The following is a 17,195-nucleotide window of genomic DNA, read 5'->3' as shown; positions in this document are numbered from 1 at the left end:
TCTTATTTTTATAATCTTCTGTCTACTGTTTTCTACTGGGGAAAGGAGGGAAGGGGATATGGGTGTAGGTGTGAGGGTACTTGTGAAGGGAGAGTCCTCCCTGGGTTTCATAAAATCACTCCGACCAAAGCAGCAGATCATTTAGTTTTTCTTTATCCCACAGATATATTACTAAAAAATGGTACATAAATAGAATTTGGGTTGGTTTTTATCCAATGTCAAGTGTATAGGGAAACTTCCTATTTAAAAGAATTTTGTATTGAATTTTGTCTTCTGTAGAGCCGCGTGTGTGTGTATTTCCTTTTAAAATATCCAGTATCCATTTTGCAAATTTCAGTTTTCATATTTTCTTAAAATAGGGACGCTTAAATCATTGAAGAAGAATTTTACATGTTTAATATAATTTTACCATCTTTCTAAGAGAGAGGATAAAAAGTTCTGTTGTTTTGTTTTTTAGGTAGAACAAAATCGCGTAAAACTACTGAACGATAAAGCTGTTGCTACTTCACAGCTTCAGAAAAAACTTGGGCAGCTTCTTTACCTAACTAACTTGGAGAAGGTATTGTGTTTAAAAGATACTACTTTTTCCTAGGCTATAAATCAATAAACCGTTGTAACTCCTTCCATTTAATCTGTTAGTCGCATAATTAATGGTACAAGGTTTTCTTTAGTCTTTGTGTTAATTATATCAGTCAGAACACTAGTTACAGCTACAGTAACTACGCAGATCACAACAGGCGATACCTATAGAAAATATAAGTTACGCAGTTCATGTAAAGGGTATGCACTCTAGAGTATAAAGCAATATAAACAGACTGTCATTCAAAACTTTGAATAGTGGAAGTACTACAACCTCTGGGCAAAAAATGCATTGCATAATCTATGTATACATATACATGCATTCATTAATACATACGTAGATTTTTTTAATTTATTATTTGGAACTATAAAATGTTTGGAAGGCTACTAAATCAGAAGATGTAATGATAAATTATTTAATATAATTGAAAACACATTTTCTGAGTTGTGAGTAATATATTATATTGGACATTGATGAATGTAGTTGCATTTTATTGCAAGGATAATTGGCTATTGGCAATACCTTATCAGAAAGAGATATAATAGATTCTTGGATAGGACAAATGAAGGAAAGCAGTAGACTAGAGTTGGTCCTGAAAACTGATAAAAAATACATTTAAGTGAATCAGTAAATCCCAGTGATGATAAAATGAGAAGTTGGACATTCATTATAGTAAAGTAGCATGGTAGTTGAGAAGATGTTCTTGGGACCCAGGCAGTTCAGGTTTGGATCTTGACACCACTCTTTTCTACCTATGGGACTTAACTTTTTCAAAAAGCTCAGAGACCCCCAAACAGAATAAAAATAAAATTTTTTAAAAACACCTACAAATATCATAAACTGCGAGAAACCAAAAATCATGAAAAAAATTTTCAGACAACTAGAATTGGGACCAAAAACTGTATACCTTCTCCTTGTTGACTACACAGAGAAACTGTTTGCTTTTAATATTTTAAAGATGGCATTCCACTGTTACCAGGTTTCAATAGCTTTATGCTGTGTAACCAGGTAACAGTGGAACAACATCTTTAAAATGCTTTTTTTAAAAGTGAAATTGGGTTGTTTTTAGGTTTAAGGAACTTAAAGACTCATATTATAACAAATATTAAAAGAAGTTCTCTGAACCAAAGGGAAATTATCCCAGATTGATAGAACCACAGGAAGGAATGCAGGGCAAGAGAAAGCTTAAGTATATAAGTAAATAAAGAACACTAACCGTGCAAAGCAGCAATGCTAATGTATCGGATATACAACATACACAGAACTGAAGTGCATAACAGGAACACAGGAAGAAGAAGGTAAGCAGAGGCAAACTATTGCAAGATGCTTCCATATGTCAGACAAATGGACAGAAAAAATCGGTAAGGATATCTTAACATTTGAACACTGAACAGCCATGACCAAATTGACACAACAGCTACAAAATATACTCTTCTTGGGGGTACATGGAACATTTACCCAAATAGACCTTGTACTGATTCAAAGAGCAACTCTTGAATTTGTAAAGGATTAAAATTATACAAGATTATGTTTCCTGACGAGAGGAATTAAATTAGAAACCAATAAGGAAAGATAACCAGGTGAATCCCCAAATGTTCAGAAATTAATAACATACTCCTCAATAACCCGTGAGTTAAAGAATCACAGCAGAAAGTAGAAAATGTTCTGAACTGAACAAAAATAGAAATCATGTGACAATGTGCCCGTAAGGTGTGCTTAGAGAAAATTAATAACTTAAAATCAGGGGTCTGCGAAGTACTACATGTGGGACAAATCCAGCTCACTACCTGTTTTGTAATAACTGTAAAGTTTTGCTGGAACCCAGCCACGCTCATTCCTTTCCATATTGTTTATGGTGTCTTTCGTGCTACAACAGCAGAGTTGAGTAGTTGCAACAGAAACCATATGGCCACAAAGCCAACCAGGCCCTTTATGGAAAAATAGTAATCCTCACTTCAAGTAAATTTTAAAAGAAGAGATGATGTAAATTATGAAAAATTGTTTACAAAATGCCACGTAATGTCCCTTTTTATATACATGCTCATGGATGATCTCCCACACTGACTCTAGGTTTGATCACATGACCTGCTTTTGGCCTTGTGACACAAACGCAGACATTTCAGAAGTACATGCACATTGGAGTTCTCCCAATCTTGCTGCTCTTTGGAACTTTGAGTCGTTGTGAAGCAGCCCAGATTACCTGTCTTCAGGAGCAGGAATCTCAGCTTAGCCCTGTCTCCAGACCAGCTAGTCTGCTGACTGCTAGACATCAACATGAGGCCGTAATAGCCCATCCAGCCCCACACAAGTCAGCCCACCCCCAGATCACTCAGGTGACCTGTAGAATCATGAGAAACTCCTGTTAGTTATAGCCACTAAAACTTGAGATGGTTTGTTAAATTTTACCTGAAACAAATCAGTAATAGGAGAAAATAATTCAACTTTTTTGGAAAAATCCTTGTATTTTAGCTAACGGAATTGTCTTGAACCTGTAGAGTTGCTGTATCCGTGCACAATTTACCTTTTTTTTTTTTTACTAAACAAAAGTCAAGGATAATCAAAAACAATTGTTTAAAATGTTTAACTATTTGGTTAATGAAACCAAAGACTTAAAACTTCAGTTTTATGAGTCTAATTTACTTTCTTTTAGGTTTTCCTCAATATTAAAACCTATCCATTTGGTGACTTTTTTGAAGCTCAAAAATTTTTGAAATAGTTTTAAAGAGATTTTGAAGATAACTATTATACTTCAATATAATTTCCAGGCAAAATCAGTCTCAAATCAAAGATATTTCTGCTTTCTAGTTAGCTGCTTTGGCTTAATGAGATTACAAAAGAATATGGAGAAGAAACCAGTATTAATAAGGAGACATGTAAATAAATGTTGCCTCTTCCCAAGTCTGTGATCACCTGCCCAGTCTCTGTACAGAATAAATATCATCCGTATAGTTTTTAGTGAGCCTTTATTTCAGAATTCCAAATTATATTTTTTAAAATAATACGTATTTCTTTTTAACAAAAACTAGCTTGAAAGTAAAATTTTGAATTTACCTGTTACATCACAGTTTTTTGCTTTGCCTTCTACAATAGTCACACATATTAGTAATATAGTAACTTTGATAAACTCTAATGAAAGTTATTTCCATTTTTTATTTGTTCTTTGAATGTTATTTGTAAATCCCAGGAATACTAGTATTAACTAGTACATTAAGTCACTTTAATTATCAAGTTTATTTAAATAGCAGTTGCCAGGATTTATGAAGTCAGTTGTAAAATGCATATCAGGTTTTAAAATGCAACTAATCTCTTCTTTAATTATTTTTTTGAATAGTCTCAAGATAAAACATCAGGAGGCATTAATCCAGAACCTTGTCCAATCTGTGCTCGGCAGCTGGGAAAACAGGTGAAATAATAATAAATAGCATATGCATTTATAAAACACTTTACACTTTTCAAAGGCATTTACCTATAATAGTTCTCTTTTTCTCTCATGACAGTTTTATATCTAAGGCAAAAATGACCTCCATCTTAAAAATAGGGCCAAAGATTAGGTGAGAAGCTTAGTGCCACATATGTTTGGCCAGTATTCCTCCTTAAGTGGTAGGTGAAAACGTGTTTCTAGAATAACCCCACATTTTTCATTAAAGATGCATAGTTTTGCATGTTGTTTCCAGTCACAAGATCAAATCTAAGTAATTTGACTTTGTCAGTTTAACATGTTTATTTAGTAATTGTACAGAAATATAATAGAGCATACGTCGATTTACTTAAGAAGGTATTACAAAGGTATAGTAACATGGCTCTTACTTGGGATTATTAATATTTAATAACCAGACTTTATAGTATAAATAATATCTATCCTAGGGGAATTTAGATGTGATTTTTACAAGGCCATTATAATAAGAATAAATCTTTCTTTTCAAATACTGGTGTGCAAATTTCTATAAACTTAATGGCACTGTATTAGTTCAGAGAGATTCTTCTATCCTACCAACTGTGATTTTTGAAACTACAAATTTCTACTTTGTATGATAAATCAGTATATACAGTATCAGAATATTAATTGCTCCTCAGAATTTAAAGTGAGTAAAAAGTGTTCTTGACTGTTTTTTTCTATGGAACCAAGAGTAAAAATTTAAATATATGAGCTCCACATTCTGACCAGCAATAATCAGAAAGAAAGTACCTTTTAGTTTCCATAATTTATGGAGAAAGTGAGATTTTAAGGACATTTTATTGATAATAAATCTTAAATGTATCAATATTACTTTGGAAACCAAGCAGAATAGTAATGTACAGATGCTGGTGATTTCTTAGAAAAGTCACTGGTAAAAATATGATAAAAGTCATGATAAAAATGGAAAGGATCATGAGGTAAGCTGTCTTTTTTACTTTCGGTTTTGATGAGATTCACGCAACTGGATGAATTAGAAATTTTGTTTATGTCTTAAACATTTCCAGTTTTTAAAGTCCTTTCATATACATTATTTCATTTAATTTTAATATAACCCATATTTCCTTCACTTAGGAGAACATACTGGATTACATAACAATGCTTCACTTTTTAAATTCTGTTCCTCACCACAATCTGTAGGAACTCCAGATCCTTTTTATCTTTCTCAGTTCTCCTCTTCCCCTCCTAATTTAGAGAATCGATCAGAGAGAGCTCATATACTGGCTAACACCCCTGGAGGCACTGCCATTTGTCTGGTCTTCTGTTTGGGCTGCTTCATTCAACTTCTAGTCACTCCTGAGGCTCTGGTGCCAAGTGTCTGATTTCTCCTGAATTGCAGGTGTAGATGGACTTGCTTTACAGCTTGTCCATTCTGAGCTCTCAGGAGCCACAAAAGTTCTCTCGAGTAGAGGAAGTGCCCTTCATCCCCATGGGCACTAAAGGTACACAGGGTACAGCAAAATACTCCTGTGTTTACAAAAATGCTAGTGAGGGGTACTTGAGTGACTCAGTCAATAAAACGACCAACTCTTGGTTTCAGCTCAGGTTATGATCGCAGGTCATGGGATCAAGCTTAGCATGGAGTCTGCTTGGGCCTCTCTCTCTCTTCCCCTGCTCCCCCTGTAAAAAAAATAGAAAAGTCTTTTAAAAAAGAAAATTGCTGATGAAACAGCTCTTAAATTTTACTGCAGCCTCAACTCCCCAGGACTGACGCAAGAGAGCAGATGTGCAGCTAGACAACAGCATGAACAGCATCAGCCAGTAAAACCCCAAACAGCCCTTCCCCCTTCTGAAAAATTATTTTTTTTCTTTTTTTTTTCTTTTTTTAAGATTTTATTTATCTATTTGACAGAGAGGTAGAGACAGCCAGAGAGCACAAGCAGGAGGAACGGCAGAAGAAGGAGAAACAGGCTCCCCCCGCTGAGCAGGGAGCCCGATGCGGAACTTGATCCCAGGACCCTGGGATCATGTCCTGAGCCGAAGGCAGACACTGAGCCACCCAAGCGCAGACACTGAGCCACCCAAGCGCCCCTCAAAAATTATTTTCAAACTAAGTTTATATACCTCATTTTTCTACCCCCTTAGTGTGAGTTCTTTTCTAAGGGACTTCTTAGTCTATCCTGCAAAGCACCCCAGGTGGGCCCACCCATGCATCTTCTTTCCATGGACATCCATACGTGTCTGAATCCTAGAAAAACACAGTTTAGTGCTTAGGAACCTAGTCACTCGTAATACCACTCAGGTTTTGTTGTCGTTCTTTTCTAGGTGAAAAAGTTAAATTAATTTGCATAAGATCCCATAACTTTTAGAACTGACACCTCACCTAAAACCAGTACTCTTCTGAACCCCTCATTGCCAAAATCAGGGAGTCGCTGTGGTAGACTCCAAGAGTCAGAGAGAACTATTGTACTTTTCTTGAAGTAAGACAAAGGGGTTTTCAAAAATGTCTTTTTATTTATTTGGGGTTTTTAATATATCTAGAACTGCTTTTAAAATAAACCTGAGATACTAGCCCATCTCATTTTCTGTATAATAAATACTGCAACATGTGAAATCCATTGAATGGGTTATATAAAATAGTTATATAGAATATACCGAGGATGATATTATCTCCAAATTAATGTTCTCAGTCCCTCGATTATATCTGCTGTTGCAGTGCTAAAAGAGTAATTTGCATTTTTCCTAAATACAGAAATGAGAACACCAAACAAAATAATGGTGGCTGACTGTTAATGCTCACCATTAGAGTGAGTAGAACTAAAAACTATGAAGGCGTACTCTGGTTGAACTGAAAAATAGTTCAAGTACAACTTAGTTTTTATGACTCCCTTCTCCCCCTTTTAATATATTTATAGATTAGAAGGCATCTTTGATAGCACCTCACTGAGGTATATTGTGTATTTTCTCTTTCAGTGGGCAGTACTGACCTGTGGACACTGTTTCTGTAATGAGTGCATTTCAATTATTATTGAACAGTACAGCGTGGGGTCTCACAGAAGCTCCATTAAGTGTGCCATCTGCCGCCAGACCACATCTCACAAAGAAATCTCGTATGTCTTCACCTCCGAGAAAGCCAGCCAGGAAGAAGACATCCCTGTGAAGGTAAAATAGGTTAAGAACATGTGGAAGCATAGTTAGAGCAATGTAGTAGGAATCAGTATCTGACCATGAGAGCATCAGAATCAGAACAAGGCCGGCGCAGTGAATGTGTAGAGACCACTCTTTCTGTCTGTAGGAACACAGCCTGAAAGCCTCAGCTTTACCATCTACACTTTCTGTGTGGGAGGAAAGCAAGAAGGCTTTTTCAAACATGGCTGGCCATAGTCAGCTCCACTGTGGCAGAAAAGTAACACCTTAGAATTTCAGTTCTCCATTATCTTTGATGGTATTTCTGTCTCCTACAGATAGAGCTCTGGTTAAATTAGCATTTTACTTAAAGAAAGCTTCTTCCTCATTCTCTCATTCGCCCTAGATAGCAGGGAAAAGGGGTGAGCCCAGCCTAATTGGAGGAAAAGAATAGAGTGCTTATGAAGTTAATGGAGACGGTCACAAGAAGGCGGTAGTGTACTTGAAATGACACAGATTGGCATTTCATGGTAGAGCCAAAACTTGGCTTTATTTTCCTCATGTTTTCCCATGCTTCATTTGGAATTCTAAGACAGTGACTAGAATTTGAAGTCCAAATAGAATCTGTAATTGGACTTTCTGTCTAAGGGGCATTTATCTAATGAAAAACCTTTTTTATCTAATGAAAGAACTTTTTTGTTCTTTGCCTTCCTTAAACATGCTTTTTTTTCCCTTCCTAACCAAATTTAGACAAAGGACAAATTAATATGTGATTGTAGTAAAGAATATAGGCCCAAAGGAGTAATTGAGTTAAAAATCCTATTTTTAAGGATTGTATTTTTTTTTGAGGAAAATGAACTGCAAGTGGAAACTATCAGGAGTGTGGGCTCCCCCTCCTGACAAAAGTGTGGTGGAATTAAAGTACGTCTAATTGCTATTTATTCCTATGATTATTTGAGTAAAACCTAAAAATATCAGTAACATTGTTCTCTAATGTGTTGAGATAAACAGAATCCCAAAGTTGGAATGAACTTCGTTCATTCATTCGTCCCATACCTGTTTATTGGACACATAGTGTGTGCCACTTAGTGTGCTAGGCCTCACAGACACAACACACACTCCTGAATAAAACAGCCGTGATTGCTGTTCTTGTGGATGTTACAGTTTGGCGGTGGGGGAACAGAATTTGAATTGAGGCAGGAAGCAATAGACATTATACAAACAATTCATGTATTATAATTGTGATAAGCCCTACAAAAGAAAATCAAACCTGGCTCCTCAGAGGGAATGACAGTGAAGTAGACGCCTAAAGGATGGATGAATTCACCAGGCTGGAGCGAAGAGAGACGTGATCCTGTGGGGAAGAGGCTGCCAGACAGAAACAAACAAAAGACAATGCACAGAAATGTCTGAGACAAGGAAGAACTGAGTGGAACTCAGTGGCTATAGTGTAGAAGGCACCAAGGACAAGTGAATGAAATGAGTCTGAAAACCAAAGAGGGGCCAGATGCTGAGGGGCCATCTGAAGATTTGAGAATTTTCTTTTCCTCTAAACAGAAAGGCATTACATGTTATATGTAGAGAAGTATCATGATCAAATTTGAATCTTTAAAAGATCCCTTCCTTCAGTGTGGAAATTAGATTAGCAGGAATAGGAAAAAAAAAAAACAGAAAAACTTTGGAGAGACCAGATCAGGCGGCCACAGCGGTAGTGATGGTGGCTTTGATTAGGTTAGTGGTAGTGGAGATAGAAAGAAGTGGATATAGTCATGAGGTGTTCGAAGGTTGATTGGTAAAATAGAATGCTGGAGGGATTGATGGCTATTTCGTAGGGGACCCCCTGGTTTCTGATGTGAAAAATCAGGTGGATAATAGTACAGTTACTGATAGAAGGTATTTGGAAGAGGAGCACATTGAAACATGCTGTGTTTGAAATGCCTAGGACATCCAAGTAGAACTATATAGCAAAGTATTGCTCGGTGGAACAAGAGAGAAAATTCAGAGTCACTGGCATAATGATGTGCGAAGCCATGAGGTGAATGAGATTACTGAGGAGAGACACAGAAGTTAGCTTCAGACCAGGTCCCCTAGGAATCCAGAGCTCTTTAAAGGTTGAACAAAGGGGGAGAAGCTGTAAAGGAGACCAGGAGGGAGCAGCTGGAGGCATCAGCAGTCGAGGAAAGGCCACAGGAGAACTACTTCAGTAAGGAGGCCGTCGTCAGCCGCATCCAGTGCTGCTGAGGTGGCTCAGTGACATTGTGGACCAGTTTGGCTAATGAAGGTCACTGATAAACTTCAGAAGAGCTCTTTCCGTGGAAATTTAGATGCAAAAGGCAGATTGGAGGGAATGAAGAGTGAACAAGAAGTAAATAAGTAGAGAAAATGCCCAACCATTTTATAAATTTAGCTATGAAGTGGAAAAGAGAATTATAACCAGCAAGAGATACAAAGTGCAGAAAGGGGGTTTATGGATTTTTGGGGGGTTGGGTTTAGTTTTAGGGTTTTTTTTTAATGATAAATATTCTTGAGTATGTTTAATCTCTGGCAAAGAAGGGTAGTTTGAAGATACAGGAAAGACAAGGGATAATCTGCAGTGTAAGTTTCTTGAAAAGACAGAGTGCTGACGTACAGAGAGGAAGTAGAGATCTCATTCAAATAACAGGAAGCGGTTGGGCTACTGAGCAAATAAGCTATTAGGGTAGGTGTCCTTGTCAGAGGGTGGGCTCTCAGTCATTTCAGAAAGGACAGCTTGTTCAGTACTCCAGATGCGACTGAAGAAGCAGTGACCCAAGTGAGGTGGGGAGACAAGGTGGTAGAAGATGAAGTGGTAAGACTTGAACGTTGGAGGGATTGTCCCCTTGGGGGACACATCTAGAGTGTATGAGTGTATCACATCTAGAGCTGAGGGGTAGAGTTAGGTACCAGAATTGTTCCGTGAATGAAAGGTAGCGTTCAGTAAATGATGACAGCAAAGAGTAGAATTAGGGGAATAACTGGTTTTCATGAGGCCCAAAACTTGGAAACTTTTACAAAAATGAGAAATAATGATCTGAAACCTGCATCAGGGACCAGAGGACACCAGTACTCACAGTGCAAGGAATAGGAAAGAGTGAATGTCTCCGCAAAGAGGCCTGCTGAGAAAGCAGTGTGCTCAGAGGACAGCCAGGTTCTAGTTAAAGCAAGGAAGTAGAGTACAGTATTTCCACAAAAGGTTAAAAGTGGAAGAGTTTGTTGCCCATAAAGCACTAGTTCCTGGGGAGCCACCAGAGCTGGGGAGTGGAAAGAGAAAAGTGGGAGGGTTAGGAGTGGGAAGGAACTGCAGAGCAGTCTGGGAATAACACAGCTGGCCAGGTTAAGTGATGAGAGGATCGTGATTTCAAGGGGCTGTGTAGTCCTGCTCCCTCTCTGGGAATCCCCTGCATAAATATGTATTTTTAAACCAAATGCCGAAGAGCTGCGGAGTGAAGAGGAAGGTGGTCTGTGGTGCAATCTGCTGACCAGCCCTGATGCGGCATTTGATGGTCAGACTTGATCTTCCTCCCCACCCAAAGAACTGCTTTCCTCCCAGCTTCCTTCTCCCTTTCTTCCCAATCCTGCACTTTCCCTCTCCTTCTTCCCTTAAAAATAGTCTTATTAGCTCTTCTTTCTCTTCTACTATCTCTTCCTTTGGCACATGCATCCTAAGGGCCACAGATGGCATTCGTGGCTAAAGGGCTGCTAACCCTTAGATAAAAGCATTCATCGCAGTGTCAGAAACCAGTGTGAGAAAGAACTGCTGTGTCAGCCTTCACGCCGTGAGGTTTAGGAAGTGATTGCTCTAGCTACCAGTAAACAGCACAGCCTCTATGAAACTGAGTCATGGAGCCCATCAGACCCAAACACCTGTTCGTTTTATGGCACCTTTCCTAGACACACAGGAGAGAGGTCAGGACAGTTACATTCGCTGTCCTGTTGGGACAGGAATATCAGTGTACAAATACTGTTTACTATGCTCTGACTTCTTCCTGTCTTTCCTGCGTACTGATGAACACATAAAATTAATTGAAGCATCTCATAAAAAGTTATGATTATAGAATTTACTAAAGTTAATTTTTCTTTTGTCATAGATGCATATGTACTGTATTTCCTTTTTATTAAACATGACTGAATATTATACCTATTATGCTTATGAGTTTTATCTGTCTTCCACATTCTTACATTTCTTCTTGCCATATTTACTTTTGCTTCTCTCGCTGCCTTTACTGTCACCATTTGTTCCTGCCACTTCTGCCTTCTGCTGCCTGTCCCCTTTTCTGACTTCTGTCACATTTCTGCCCTACTGTCTGCCACCTCCTCTTTGAAGCATCTGCCTATTGTTTTCTCAGACTCTCAGCTGCTTCTGAAACTACCCTACTGAACAGTCATACCATCTATTGTGAAGTTGAGGGAGTAATCATACAGTAAAAAAAGATGATTCTATATGAATAATTAAGGCATTATTTTGAAATTTTATAAATATTAGTTCAAACTATTGCTAACCCTAGGGTTTTTTTCTTTTATGTTGATTATCAAATCTCTGGCCTTTATTAAACAATACTGAGAAGTAATTTTTTTTATTTCATTGAAGTTTTTGTATTATCTGAAATGTTTATTTCACTCTAGTCATGTCAAAGACTCTCAGAGCAAACAATGTAGCATACATAATCATAAAGCTGGTCTTGGATAAAGGATATGTGGAAAACATAAAAATAGTATTCAATAATATAAGACATTTTTTTTTCTACTGGTATTTCACAATATAGGGAATCCTATTGATGGACCATAGAAATAAACTGAATATTGAGATCACAGTGTTCTCTTTAGTGGACACATGTAAGTTAAAGACTGTATCTGCCCTAACGTCTGTGTGACAGTATTCCTAAATGACCCTTGGAACCTACTGGGCATTTTACAAAGTAAACAAAATTCCCCTTGCAAGTTCTGACAACTGCCAGGCATTTGGGATGGTGAAGTAGGCTTCCTGGAACACACATGCCACGTGGCATGTTCCTTGTGTTCTAAGTTTGGATAGGTTTCATACAAAGCATTTTTGTCAGTGGAAACCCTGACCCTATGATGGACACGGTTCTTACGTCATAAGAAGTTTCTATCCAGGAGCAAATATGCTACATGCGTGTAGCCACAGCAAAACAGCAGCCTTCCCACCCATCCTGCACACAGCACAACTGCTTCATCTTCTCAAGCTTTTGAGTGTCTAATAACTGGCCTGCTTCCTAAAATAAAGATTTTTATCAGGCCCCATTCCCATTTAAATTTTAACTCATTAGATCTGGGATCTGGTCCAGGAATCTGCATTTTTAATAAATAAGTCTATTGATAGCAGAGATGTCTTAAATAGCCTCTTTGTAGAGGGAAAAAAAAAACCAAAACTGTATTTCTACACTTATACTCCCCGAGAATTTTAGCAGTACCATGTGTCACATCGTATGTGTAGAATTCTGTTGTTTCTTTTCTTTTCTGAGTTTTTGTTCAGTTATTCAAGGATGACTTGTGAAGTCTGTCTTGTACTTTCTAAATATAATTAAACATCTGGATGGAAAAAAACTGGTTCCAAAATTCTGACTGAGCCTAAAATAATTCGGTGAACATAATCCACAAGCTTTATTTATTTAAATATATTTAAGTATATCTAAATATTTTTATGTAAGATATTTGTATGTGAACATTAACTGGTAATTTTAGAATACAGTTGTGTGTTTTTGTTAGGAAATGTCATGAGTAAGTATAATTATAATCACAAAAAACAATGTCTATTCATTGGCCAGTTAGCACTTGTAATTCTGAACTGTTAAGGAGTCTGTTAAAGTTAGCAATAGCTTACAAAAATCAAACAATAGAAACTTCTAAGATGTAAATTATCTTTATGAAGTTACTGTTCTGAAAAATTTACACTTTGCAGGGTGTAAACTCCATTAAAATGTGGAAAGGACATTGTTCATGAAGTGGGGACTTTGGTTTATTTACTGCTATATCCCCAGCATCTAGAACAACGTCTGGTATATAACAGGTCCTCAGTAAGTATGTGGATATATGGATGGATGGATGGATGGATGGATGGATGGATGGATGGATGGATGAACAGATAAGCAGTTGATTACTATTTACATATAATATCCCTAAAAGCCTTTGGGTACAAATAAAATTTTTAACTTTTTTACAGTTGCTAACCTGTCTCTTTGAAATCATTTTGCAAAGGGTTTAAAGGAACAGAATATTTTTATGGCCTAATGCACTTGTAAGATTTCCCACCGCATAGGTGGCATTTCCATTGAACTTCATTCAAGTAACATGTGAATGCTTGAAGAACCCAGCACTTGCCCCAGGCATATGCTTGAGAAGTGTTCCTACTTCATGAAACCAATCATTCAAGCTGTATAACTGCACTAAATTGTATCTGTCACTACTGACATGGGTTTTTAGCATGGTGAACAGGTGCAGACAGAAATAAAACAATGTTAACTGATCTTACTCAGCGGAAACTACTATGGATAGCACAGGCGCATTCAAAGAGTTAGCTGTCTTTCAAAAAGAAAAGTCCAGAATAAATGTAATAAAAGTCAGGTAATACCAAGACAGAAATGACTTTATACTGAACATTCAAGTTATTTGCAAGTTACAAGCCCACCATGAAAACCTAGAGAAAAACATCTATTATCTGTCACCATGTTATGATCCTAGTTGGTCATGTTACTGATTAGAGGACGTAGTTCTCTTTTGGGGTGGGGCCTAAGTTTGTCTTCTTTAGAGTGTTGTTTTCAGTCAGATGAAATCTTCCAAAAAATCTCTTAATCTCAAGACCTTTGTAGTATGTTTTAATGATTGCAAAAATCAATCCATCTAATAACTTGGAAGATCAAAGTAAAATCTTTGCTGTGTTTCAGATGGGATTGCCTTAGTCTCACAAAGCTGAGACTCATCTGTGGCAGGTGGCACAGGTTAGGCATCCATTTGACCCTAGAGCAGGAGGAGGCACTGTAGGCACAGTGGCGCCCAGCACTCGAGCACTGACAGAATTCAGAGGGCTGGTTTGCTTGCAAGGTGATACGTTAAAAGCATCCCAGAATTACAGGCCTCCCTTCCCTCCCCCTGAATCTCTTGTCCATCTGTAAGAAATAAGGGTAGACAAAAAGTACATTTAGTTTTTAGTAGTAATAATTGACACAAAAGAAAGAAAAATAAACTCAATAAAATGGAAGGCACACAATGAAAAGTAATGCTGTCCTTCGTTCTCCCTTATTTGCATTGCCACTATGGTCAGTTTCTATTTTAGTGCTAAAGATCCCCTATATGACTTTCTATAATATACATAGGTTTTGTTTCTCAAAATACTAGCTATAGACAGACAATGTCTGCTGTCTCTTCACTTTAAAATATGAAGAAATTAGTGCATCTATTCCTCTTTCAGTCTTTCTTCTCTCTTCCACATCCTATTTATTGTTATAGTATCATTTTTATATTATGACGTTTATAGCACTCATATTTTATTACCTAATCATCGATATGTCTTCCATATCTACAAAAAATCAGTAAAATAATGAACAATATTATATACTATAGAACCAAGAAGAGTAATTGAAGTCAGGTAGAAAGGAATATAATTCTAATCTTGTGGATTTAAACTTCGCTTTTTGAAGAAAAACCTTCCAACCACTCCAGTCTGATGGAACTTCTAACTTTTTTCTAGAAAGCTTCCTTAATGTCTGTCAATTTTATCTGGCACTAATATCCCTATAATGCTCATTGTAATGTTGTTTTCACTGTGCTGTACTGCTTCAAGAAATTTTAGCGTGATGAGTATGAATGACAAATTTCAGAAAATGACTTCATTTTGCTTTCGCTTTAGAGTGATAAGTGACTAACAGCCCCCTCTAATGTAAGCCATGATTTGAAATGTTTCACGTATACTAGTGTGTATTTCACATGTATGGAATTTATATGTGTAAAGTCTCTAAAGATATGGCCTGCGTGTTGACATAGTCTCTAAACAATATTCTCTCTAATGTTCGGTGAAAAATAAGACTGAGTGCATTCAGCATCTGCACTGTTTGACTTTTTTCTTATGTTCTTCAAGACCCAGCCGCCACTTTAGCCCTTAATTCTGCCAGTGGAGCAAAGCATAACCATGAGACTCCATAGATACTGCAGAGAAAAATTGAGAGAGGAATGTGGACAGATTAAGTAAATAGAGAAAATAGAGGGGCTCAAGGAAGGACAGACTGGTGACAAAGGGTTTATAATACAAAGCAACAATAACTTTCCAGTCATAGAGCACTGGTTTTATTTCTGTAAATCAAGTGCAAATAGCACTTTGCTGCTACAGTAGGGAGATCTCCTATTTCCTCTCCTTCCTTTCCTGCTTTCCCTAAATAAGGATTCTCAGCAAGAGGAAACAGGCATGAAGGAAATAGAGTGAAGCCAACCACTGCGTATCTTCTGCACCATACTCAAAGCTTTTACCTATTCCCTCCTCTTTCCCCAGTAATAAGACTTTAGGGATTGAAAAGCAGTACCTCACTCTACGAATGACCTAATGAGATATTTGGTCCCATTCTGGAGGGAGGAAGTGTTGATCAAAGTCTAAATCAATACTACTTGATAGCTTTATTGTTAGAGTTCTTTTAATCTACTGAATATAGGACAAGAAAGCAAAAGTGAGTTTTCCAGTCTTTTAACACATTTAACAAATTTTAACTCAAACTTTAGGGTCTCGGAATTTTATAACATGAACCTGAGACTATAGAGCTACTCCAGTCAAGTTTAACTCCATGATGAAAATAAGCTGGTTGCATTTATTTAGAGTAGTTAAGAGGCTGCATAACATTTCAGATCTTTAGTCATGCAACTAGACAACCTCTAGGCCAGACTTAATAAGAAATATTCTTTGTTGGCCTTTGGAGCTAATGGTATCCACTATTTTTTCATTGCCTTGACTTCTACCCAAAAGTCTAGAGCTTTTAACTTTGCGGTTTATTTTCCAGAAAGTAGAAAAAACACCTGTATATGTAGCGTGAAGACCTTTGGTTTTTCTTAATTAAATTACAAGCAAGGGAACAAAGATTTCTGTAAAGAATATTTTATAGAATTCTTTTGCTAAAAAGAAGGAAAATACCATCCTTTGTCTTCATTAACTGTTATAATGCTCTTGACTACTTACCTCATGAGTGGAACACCAGGAGAGGTACTGACTTGATCTGACTGCCAGTGGAGCAGTCTCCCATCCTGGTTCTCCAGTTGACCTTAGAAGTAGTGCCTTAGGGAGAACAATCGTGAAGATATGGCCAGTGAAAGGCAGAGGACAGATGATGTGTCTTTACTTCAAAGCTGGGCCTTCATCACTGATGTTTCAGAAACATGAAGAAAAGCCAAGCGTTGATCACAAAGTCAGGGTTGGTGGATATATAGCTGGAAAAACCAAAGAGATTCTCAAGAAAGGATGGAAATGAGGAAAGGGACAAAAACTTCAGAAGAGGATAAAGGTGCTTATAATTAAGTACAACTTTATGAACATAATATATTTATGTCTAGCAGTTTTGTGGGCTTTCTATTCCCATGTACCCTCGTCACAAATACATATCATTCCAGCTTAACTTTGCATCTGTATGTTTACTGATACATCTAAAAAATAAGCTAAGTTGGACTTAGTCTTGAGAATATTCATACTTTGTTAACACCTTGCCTAGCGATAGATTCCTGTGCACAGTTCCTCATCCTAATCTCTTTTGTGCCTCTTCTATGATATCCTCCAGCCTTGCCTGTATATAAACCATCCCCTTCTTTGTGTTTCAACCTTTTTTAACAAACTAAGTACTTATTTTCTGTAGCAGTGGCCACATCAGATAGTCTTCTTAGAAGCTGACAGATTTGAGCCAAACTTCATTTATGCACTTGAGATAGAAACATTAAAAAGAGCGGTAGAATATATTTAGTACTCATTAAGATGGTATAATAAAACATTGACTTAAATTGCATCCAGGCCAAACCAGGAGTATAAACCATCTTTTTTGTTGTTTTCTATATTCTGTAACATGCATTAGACTATATGTTTTGGGGAGTAAG

General features: G+C 37.2%; 1 protein-coding gene across 2 annotated transcripts in view; it reads left to right on the top strand.

Moving 5' to 3' along the window:
• The window catches only part of SHPRH (SNF2 histone linker PHD RING helicase), an 89,590-nt gene that overhangs the window by 57,997 nt on the left and 14,398 nt on the right, over positions 1-17,195 (top strand). For both annotated transcript variants that reach the window (XR_002143414.2, XM_002922791.4), the window contains exons 23-25: positions 458-559; positions 3,912-3,983; positions 6,948-7,136. Coding sequence is in view for 1 of the 2 variants with exons in the window: in XM_002922791.4 (XP_002922837.3) it covers positions 458-559; positions 3,912-3,983; positions 6,948-7,136 (363 nt within the window). In the remaining variant the exon portion in view is untranslated. The remainder of the gene's footprint in view (positions 1-457; positions 560-3,911; positions 3,984-6,947; positions 7,137-17,195) is intronic.

The sequence above is a fragment of the Ailuropoda melanoleuca genome, chromosome 10, assembly GCF_002007445.2.
Source record: "Ailuropoda melanoleuca isolate Jingjing chromosome 10, ASM200744v2, whole genome shotgun sequence".
NCBI classification, from domain to species: Eukaryota; Metazoa; Chordata; class Mammalia; order Carnivora; family Ursidae; genus Ailuropoda; species Ailuropoda melanoleuca.
The sequence above is the reverse complement of the archived record's forward strand: the minus strand, read 5'-3'. Positions and strand labels throughout refer to the sequence as shown.